General features: G+C 38.4%; 1 protein-coding gene across 1 annotated transcript; it reads left to right on the forward strand.

Moving 5' to 3' along the window:
* The first annotated feature begins 272 nt into the window (after window positions 1-272).
* On the forward strand, window positions 273-995 carry SRY (sex determining region Y). Its single transcript, XM_052664035.1, is given in 1 exon segment — window positions 273-995. A coding segment is annotated over 1 exon segment (723 nt).
* The last annotated feature ends 8,990 nt before the right edge of the window (window positions 996-9,985 follow it).

Below are 9,985 nucleotides of genomic sequence, written 5' to 3' on the forward strand. Positions count from 1 at the left end.
CTTCATCCTTTGAAATAAGTATATGAAAATAACTTCACAATGACACCGTTTGTATTTTTAAGCAGGTATTAGCGCCTTCACAAATTCTGATTAGATGTAAACAAAGAAGACAGCAGAGCGTTAATATCCTGTTAAGCACCTTTGCTTGAGAAAGAGTAGGTTGGTGGGTTTGGGCTGGCTGCCAGGAGGTATTGAGGGGAGGTATTGGGGGCGGAGAAATAAATATTTCACTGCAAATTTTGCACTAAGTCAGTCTCTGGTAAGAACAAGTTATGAATAGAACGGTGCAATCCTAAGCTTCTGCAATGTTCAGAGTATTGAAAGACGATGTTTACAGTCCAGCGGTGGTACAGCAACAAAATACTTTCGCCTTTGGGAAAACCTCTTCCTTGTGCACAGACAATCATAGCGCAAATGATCAGTGTGAAAGGGGGGAAAATGTTAGGGAGAGCAGCCAGGACCACGTCAAGCGACCCATGAACGCCTTCATTGTGTGGTCTCGTGAACGGAGACGAAAGGTGGCTCTAGAGAATCCCAAATTGCAAAACTCAGAGATCAGCAAGCAGCTGGGATACGAGTGGAAAAGGCTTACAGATGCTGAAAAGCGCCCATTCTTTGAGGAGGCACAGAGACTACTAGCTGTACACCGAGACAAATACCCGGGCTATAAATATCGACCTCGTCGGAAAGCCAAGAGGCTACAGAAATCGCTTGCTGCAGATTCTTCAATACTATGCAACCAGATGGATGTAGAGACATTGCACCCCTTCACATACAGGGAAGATTGTGCCAAGACCACACACTCACAAATGGAAAGCCAATTAAGCCGCTCACAGTCCGTGATTATAACCAATTCACTTCTGCAAAAGGAGCATCACAGCTACTGGACAAACATGGGCCACGATAGGGTAACATTGGCTACACAGATTTCCGCGGACTTTCCCTTTTACCAAAGCTTAGAGCCTGGACTTTCTTGCGCTTATGTTCAATACTGACTTCCTTACTCTCGCTAACAAAGGCACTCTTTATCTCAATTTTACTACAATTTCACCTGCGACTTAATTTTAAAATAAGCCGAATAAGTACATTTAACAAGTAAAGAATTTGGACTTTCCAAAATAACTGCTCCTCTGTTAATCAGTTCTATCTGTAAGAGAACTTTTTTGTAAGAAATTATCTTAACAGCACCAAAACTGCTTGAGTTAGAAAATCATCTGTTTTTCCTAGTAATGGCACAATTCTTATATTTCTAATTTTAATTGTTCCAGAGATTGGCCATTAGTTAGATGGTAGCATATATTAATAACCTGGTAATAGCCACTATAGACAATATAACTTTTTATTTTAAATGCTGTAACTTCAGACTATAGTACTTTCAGAAACACTCACAAATTCATGGTACAGAGGAAAAAAATCTCGTACTTGGATGGAAACCTCCCTACCTTCTAAAGCACTTTCTGGTACAAGCTCTGTTCTTTGGTCTTTCTAGCTACTTTCCACCTCTTTGTAAATTGCAGGTAATTAGTGAATATATATGCATATTCTATCTTCTTTCACAGTTTATAACCTTTTGTTCCCACTGTGAAAAAGCCAGTTTTGCTGCCACTTGCAACTCAGTTCCTTTAGTCATACAAAATTGTAAGGTTTTACTTGTGTTTTGAGGGGATTATAACATCCATTCAGTATTTAGTTAGCTCCCATGAGAGCCAAGGTTTCATCTCTTTTCTGAAAAGTTTCTTTTAATCACTGGCAATACACTTGTTTCCATTTTCACTTAACTTTTGCATTCTTGGAGGGAGAAAACAAATAAATAAAGTGATAGCATGTCAGGAATATAAACTATTCAGACTATGTGGCATGGGGGATGGGATGAGCAAGATCCTGTCTGGTTAATCTGATGAGGTGTCAGTGAAAATGTAAATCAAAGGTGTTTAAAAATGTGCAAACAGGCTAAAGTAGAAAAATTGGCAGCTTGCAAAGAAAGCCTTACATTTTTGGAATGAAAATAAGTCCATGGTCAAACTTTATGATATGATATGATATCATATGCTATATATTGCATATCAAAGTCAACTTTCCTATATATATATATATGTACCAAACTCTTGAAAAACAGTACTTCAAATAATATATCTCAAAACTCCAAAACAATATGTAGTGAAATGTGAAGTTTTTGAAAGAAAGTCCGAGGGAAAAAAGGAGGTAACTTCACAGACTGATTTGTTCCAGGAAAAATATTGTTTAATCAGATTTATGTGCTCCAAATGGTAATTATGTGCTATGATAACCTTTCAAACACATACCTAAAGTTGTACCTTAAAGTATTTTATATTTTTCCATTTATGTGTATTGGTGTTTAATATTTAAAGCCTCTCTTTCCTCATGTTCATAAATAAACTATACTCTAGCTTTTGTCAAAATATGTATGCTTTCCTTGAACTTCAAATAAAAGAAAACACAAAATACTATGTTTAATTTCTTTTTCTTCAAATAGCATCAGTGACATTGAGTTTGTTTTGAAAATTACTATGTACAGTTCATCCTGTATATTATAGATGTGTGACTGTGTTGCAGAAGGAAGTCTATTTTGATTCCATGTTGGAAACTGTTTCTTTACTTGTTTTTATTTTATAATCATTCAAAATTGCTTGCCTGGAGGACCCTACCCCTTTGCTTGACTATAAACTAAAGTGCCTTTGTTCTGCTCCAAAAGAGATAGTTAGTGTCTGCTCACCTGTGAATAGAAGAGATTAACACACCCCTTCTGAGGGCTGGACATTTCTTTGAAGAGGTTTTACAAGACTAAAGACCCTTCTATTTTATTTCCCCCCACCTCTCTCTCTATTACAACTTTTGACTTTAGATCCCCATGCTTCTTTTTCTCTAATCTAAATAGAACCTGTCATCCAGACACCAATAAGATAATTATTTTGAGGCATTAGCCTGCCTCTTCTCAGTCATTGGCCTGTCGTGAGGTGACCAGAGTGAGCTTGGATTCGGTAACAATTGGACAGTTTTGGGTTTTAATTATTATGAGTAGTTATGTCCTTTGTACCTTTGTATACCTGTCTGTGGTAGAACATTTACATACATTTCCCCTGAATATATGTCTAGGAAAGAAATGAATGGTTTTGTATATGTTTAGCAGGCTCTTTCTTTCTTTCATTTTGCAAATTTTGATGAGTATTCTTATATTTTCTAATGAATATTTGCCATATTTTATTTTATTTATTTTATTTAATTTTTATTTTTTTTAATTTTTATTTTTAGTTTATTTTACTTTACAATACTGTATTCGTTTTGCCATACATTGACATGAATCCACCACGGGTGTACATGCATTCCCAAACTTGAACCCCCCTCCCACCTCCCTCCCCATAACATCTCTCTGGGTCATCACCGTGCACCAGCCCCAAGCATGCTGTATCCTGTGTCGGACATAGACTGGTGATTCGATTCTTACATGATAGTATACCTGTTACAATGCCATTATCCCAAAACCATATTTTAAAAATGGCCAACTTTAAAAAATATTCACTGGTATGAACTAATAGTATGAATTCCAGATATAATTGGATATGACTCCTTTCTCTGCCATTTATCAGGGCGGACATTGATGAATTTGTTTTGGCCCTTAATCTGTTTACTTTTAATCAGCAGTAATAATAATAATAAATTAAAATAAAAAACAACAAAGCAGAAAAATGAATCCATATTGGGATGCCGGGAAGACTATATAAGTTTAAGGTGTATAATGAATCAATGAGCAAAAATATATAAAGCATTAAAATTAAAATTCAACATTAACTCATACGAACATTAATTAGTATGTTAACTAGCATTAACATACTAATACTTACTAGTATGGATGATAATAATAACAAAATAACAATGACAGAAGCTACCTACTAGGATACTGTGAAAACTAAATAAATGAAGGTACATATTCTGTGAGTGAAAGTATACATAGTGCTTGGAACAGAGATAAGCATTGGTAATGAACAACTGTTGACTGAAAAATGATGTACAACTTGAGAGTTGTGAATTGTTTTATTTCGGGCAAAGTGAGGACTGCAGCCCAGGAGGCAGCATCTCAGATAGCTCCAAGAGACCACTCCAAAGTGGCAGTGGGGGAAAGTCAATATATAAGGTTTTGGTGAACTGGGAGTTCAAAACTATGAACTGCTCATTTTACAAAAGATTTTTTGTTAGTTATGAGAATCTGATGTCACCATGAGGGGATTTAGTGCTTACACTATATATGAAGGATTGCAGCCTACCAGGGTCCTCCGACAACGGGATTTTCTAGGCAATAGTACTGGAGTGGTTTGCCATTGCCTTCTCCACTATATATGAGGAGATGCAAGGAGTGATATCATACCATGTGATCCTAAAACATCCAACTATCTAAAGACCTGTCCCACCAGATTCCCTGTAGCAGAGAGTGCCTCACCCTGAACTCCCTCAGGGGTTGTTGAAAGTCAACAGCTATAGCAGCATGGAGTTCAATCTCCATAGAGGCAGATGGCAAACGCATTTGTTGTTCAGTTGTTGGCAATGCTCTTGGTAGATGCCAATTTGTAGTTGACACAACTAATTAACAGAGAAGAAAATGGCAACCCACTCCAGTGTTCTTGCCTGGAGAATCCCAGGGATGGTGGAGCCTGGTGGGGCTGCCATCTATGGGGTAACAAGGAGTTGGACACAACTGAAGGGACTTAGCAGCAGCAGCAGCTAATTAAAATACTGATAACAAATAAAAGTGGCAACCTGCTTCAGTTGGATGCAGAAAGGACAAAATTACTTAAAGGTGTATAATTCAAAGATTTAAAGTATTTAAAGTACTTAGGATAGATATAGGCACTGGTAAATAAATAAATAGTTAAAATAATTTAAAAAATAAAGAGAAAATTGAAAACAAAAAACAGCTGTTCTGCTTCATTGAGATGCTGTGAAGACTGAAGAAACTATGATGCATACAGATTTAATGACTATTTAATATACTCAGAGGTTAACATAATTAAAGTGCTAAATAGCAATAATGATAATGATGGTAACAATCATAATGATATTACAATAATAGAACCACCTCACTGGAATATTATGAGACTAAATACGTAAAGGTATATAAGGTTCAAGGAATAAATATACAAAGTTCTTACAGTAAAAGATAACATTAGGAAAGAAGTAATTAATAATAATTATGAATATTAATCATGATAATAAATAAAATCTACAGTGGGACTCTGTGAAGATTAAATATCAAAGTATTTAGGATTCAAAGAGTAAATTTATATAATGTACTAAAAATGGAGGTTTGTTTTATTGAAGTGCTAGCTAATAGTAATACCTGAAAGCAACAAGGACATCATTGATATGCAGTGAAGACTGAATAATTTCATGTGGGCAGAGTTCAAGGAGCACAATGTACCATGAATTGAGGTCAATATTAATAGAGAAAAAATCAATAATAATAATAATTCCAATAGTAATAATAGTACAAATACAGCAAAGTAATTGTACAAATACAGCAATGATGGATATGCAACTAGGATACTATGAACACTAAAGAGACTAAAACTTATAGGATTTAATGAAAAAGTGTACCTAAGTACTGAGAGAAGTCAACATGAGTAAAATCTAAGTAGTAATAATAATAATTATGAGGATACTGATGATAAGTAGAAAAAAAAAACACTTCGGGAATGTTGTGAAGACTAAGTGAAGGTGTAGGATTCAAGAAATAAGTGTTTGAAATTCTTGGAACACAGGTAGGCATCAGTAAAACACCAACTAATAACACCACCAACAACATGTATAATAATAAATAATAAAAATGAAACGTATCATTGGGATACTATGGCATTATTTTAACTAGTTGTGGTATATAGGGGCTGAATGAGTAAATGCATAGAAAGTACTTAGAAAAGAGGATTGGAGACAAGATGGCAGAAAACTTGTCTGAACAGTGAAAGAACACTGAAGGAACACTGAAAGATAAACTCCCCAAGTTGGTAGGTGACCAATATGCTACTGCAGAAGAATGGAGAAAGAGCTCCAGGATGAATGAAGAGGTTGAACCAAAGCAAAACAACTCCAATGGTGTAAAGAAAAATATTTCATAGGAATCTGGTATGTTAGGTCCACCAATCAAGATGTTGGGGAGGCTGGGAGGAGGGAAAGTGGGATGTCACCTAGAAGACTGTCAGTCATCTTAAGGCAGGATGAGAACTGGGCCTGAACCCTGTTAAATATCATCAAAGAAAAATCAGGAAACTCCATCCTCACAGATTGCAAAGTAAAGCTCAGATTGTGTTAATTAGACTAATGATAGCGCCTGAACCTGCATGTTGTAGTTGGTAATTCTTCCACACCTCCATATTGTAAAACAAATTATTAATGTGTAACCAGTTTGAGTGAACTCCGGGAGTTGGTGATGGACAGGGAGGCCTGGTGTGCTGTTGCAAATAGTCGGGGTTGCAAATAGTCGGACACAACTTAGTGACTGAAATGAACTCAACTAAACTGAATGTGTAACCAGTCATGTAGTGGAAGGTATAAAACTGAGTCCTTCAAAATCATCAGGGTCCTTGTCAGGAACCGATTCCCCTTGGACCTGCTACTGTAATAAACTGAACTCCACTGTACTGAATGTCCTCCAAGGATTGTTTTACAACTCGGGATTCTACAAAATGTCTGGTATGTTGGCTGGGAAACCCTCAGAGAGACAGGCACATTGAGCCTCCACCTGAGGCTTTCACTGGAATGAGAGCCTCTGAGAGGGTAAGATGCCTCCTCTCTCGGGTCAATTCTTGTTTTATTGACTCATCTGTCTAGGCAGACTTCACAAGACTGTGGATTACAGAGGGAAACAAACAGGTCGGTCCCACTGTGATAGTGGAAGAAGGGACCTGATCAACTCACTGGGGCTGGATGAACTTGTGGTGAATGTGTCATTGTAGGCTCAGTGGGGAATTGTTTACTGAAATAAGTAAAACAGTATTAACTGAATCTGTGCAAATTATCAATGTACTTACTAGTTTCCAGGGTGCAACACCCTCCCATTCTCCTTAGGCATTCAGGGACCTCCTGAATGTTGTTTAGGACCAGACTGGAAACTGAGGCTCTGGGTACACATTTGTCTGCATTGATCCATGATAAGACAGACTGGGATCTTGCCAGCATCAGACTTATGCAAGGAGGAGTACATGAAAGCCTTAATAGATTGGATTTGTATGACTGCTGACAGAAAAACATGAGAGGTATTACCATGGAAAGACTTGGTAGGTAAGACCCTTTTCACTCTGGTCATGGTTGACGTACAGTGGCAGTTGTACTTCTTCGAGTGGAGACTTCAGCCATGGCTGGAGTACAAGACCCTAGCGATGAGTGACAGAATAGAAGTTGGGCTTGCTGTAAGTGATAGAAGGAAAGTAAAGAAGTAGGAAGGGTAGCAAAAAATCCAAACCAATCTTTCCTGAATGGATGATTAAAAAATTAAAAAAAAAAAAAAAAAGGTTAATCCCAGGCAAGCTTAAAACATTTTATGAGCTAGACTGGCCATCTTTTTGGGTAGGATGACTCTCAGAAGGAACCCTAGGATTGGACAAAGTTTGTATTCTGTGGTAACTGAACAGCCAGGACACCCAAACCAGTTCCTGTACTCATGGCTACTAACTGCACAAAATCCACCTCCTTCAGCCCAAGTATGTTATCTTGGAATAGGAGAGAGCAAACTTTTGCTGGTGAAGGCAAAATCCAAGGAAGAAAAAATAAAGGAAAAAATACTATGATCTGGAGGATGAGGAACTCCCACTATTCCCTTCATACTGGAAAACATGAAGGGGATCCCCAGAACAAGAAGAAGCGACATTCCTCCTCTGCCTCCCCCAGTGGAGGAGATTTGTCTCCTTCCTATTGTACCACAAACTGTGACAGGAGCTACTGCACCAACATTATACCCAACCCTCTCCAGTTTAGAAGAGGAGAGAAAGGGAGAGTTAAGTGTTCAGAGGCAGCTGAGGTCTACAAAGGGACTGCGAGAGAGATAGGTTTTGCCAATACCTGTTAGGGAAGTCCAAGCAGTATCACAGGTGGGGCCAGATGGGTATATCCATCCTGGCCACTCTGCTGTTTTATATCAGCCATTCTTTACCACAGATCTATTGAACTGGTGAAGGCATACCCCTCCCTATTCTAAAAAGCCACAGGATGCAATTCATCTAACAGAGATTATTTTCAGGACCCATCCACCGGTGTGGGATGACATGGCCCAGCTTCTCCTCACCCTCTTCAGTACAGAAGAAAGACACCGAGTCCTCAGAGAAGCATAAAGTGGCTTCGCTGCTAAAATTTCAGGTGGGAACAGATTTTCCTCGTCTGTGGTGATACCAATGGAAGATGAGTGGAAGCTCTAACAGTCATCTGGAGAGCTGCAGACTCTGGAATCCCTAGTAAAACTGTTTCCTGAAGTATAGGCTGAAGACTTGTGGAAAACCACCCTCTGGTAGTAATAGAGCTAAAGGTGGGAGCCTAGCCCTTAAGGAATGAAACAATATCCTATACCGGTGGCTGCCAGGGAAGGAATCAAGCTTCGCATTGATAGGCTGAAGGGCACAGGCATACTGGTGGAATGTGAATCACCATGGAAACACCCCTTTCCTCCCAGTGAAGAAGGACAGGGAATAAGGTTATTGGGCAGTTCAGTACTTGAGATCTCAGGATGAGTCAGAAGACCCAGCTGACTTGGACTCAGCTACCACAAGGATTCAAAATTTCCTTACAATATTTGGGGAAACCCTGGCAACAGATCTCCTCTTCTTCCCATCAGATGCTACTAAGTGTCAGATCCCAAAATGTGTGGATGACCTACTGCTGATGACAGAGACTTGTTCTCAGTGTTGGAAAGTGTCAGGAACAGCCAAACAATGAACTGACCTGAGGGAGTAGTGCTGCAGAAAAACCAGACATCCTGAAATGCCAACTAAAGTGGTTCTTAGGAAGCATCATAATGAACAAAGCTAGTGGAGGTGATGGAATTACAGTTGAGATATTTAAAATCCGAAATGATGTTGTTATGAAACTGTTACATTCACGATACCAGCAATTATGGAAAACTAAAAGAAATATAATGCCAAAAAATGTGTCCTTAGCATGGCTTAACATCTGTGAAGTGCACCTCTAGATGTTCAAATAGAGCTGTCCTCTTTAATTGTATTCCAGGAGGTGCTGATCTGAGATTATAAAGAACAGATATCTCTAGAGCACAAATAAGGAAGTAGAAGTTAACAATAAAAGCCATGCAAGGGTTAGGATCTGGGCTTTTTCCTGTAAATGGCATTAGCCCCCTGATCCTCACTTTATTTTTGAGTCATCATTTTATTTATGTTGTTGTCATGGATCAGCTTCTTCTAAATATTCTGAAGATTTTTTCCAGGAAGGGTGGAAGCTTATCCCATCAAGACTCAGAAAACAAGGAGTTTCAGCTTTTGCATCATTCCTTCCAAAGAAATCCCAGCGCTGATCACCTTCAGAATGGACTGGTTGGATCTCCTTGCAGTCCATGGGACTCTCAGAAGTCTTCTCCAACACCGCAGTTCAAAAGCATCAATTCGTCTGTGCTCAGTTTTATATTTTTGGGTCTTACATTTAGATTTTTAATCCATTTTGAGTTTATTTTTATGTGTGGTGTTAGAAAGTGATCTAGTTTCATTCTTTTACAAGTGGTTGACCAGTTTTCCCAGCACCACTTGTTAAAGAGATTGTCTCTACTCCATTGTATATTCTTGCCTCCTTTGTCAAAGATAATGTGTCCATGTGTGTGTGGATTTATCTCTGGGCTTTCTATTTTGTTCCATTGATCTAACTTTCTGTCTTTATGCCAGTACCATACTGTCTTGATGGCTGTGGCTTCGTAGTAGAGCCTGAAGTCAGGCAAGTTGATTCTACCAGTTCCATTCTTCTTTCTCAAGATTGCTTTGGCTAT

The sequence above is a fragment of the Budorcas taxicolor genome, chromosome Y (genome assembly GCF_023091745.1).
Source record: "Budorcas taxicolor isolate Tak-1 chromosome Y, Takin1.1, whole genome shotgun sequence".
NCBI classification, from domain to species: Eukaryota; Metazoa; Chordata; class Mammalia; order Artiodactyla; family Bovidae; genus Budorcas; species Budorcas taxicolor.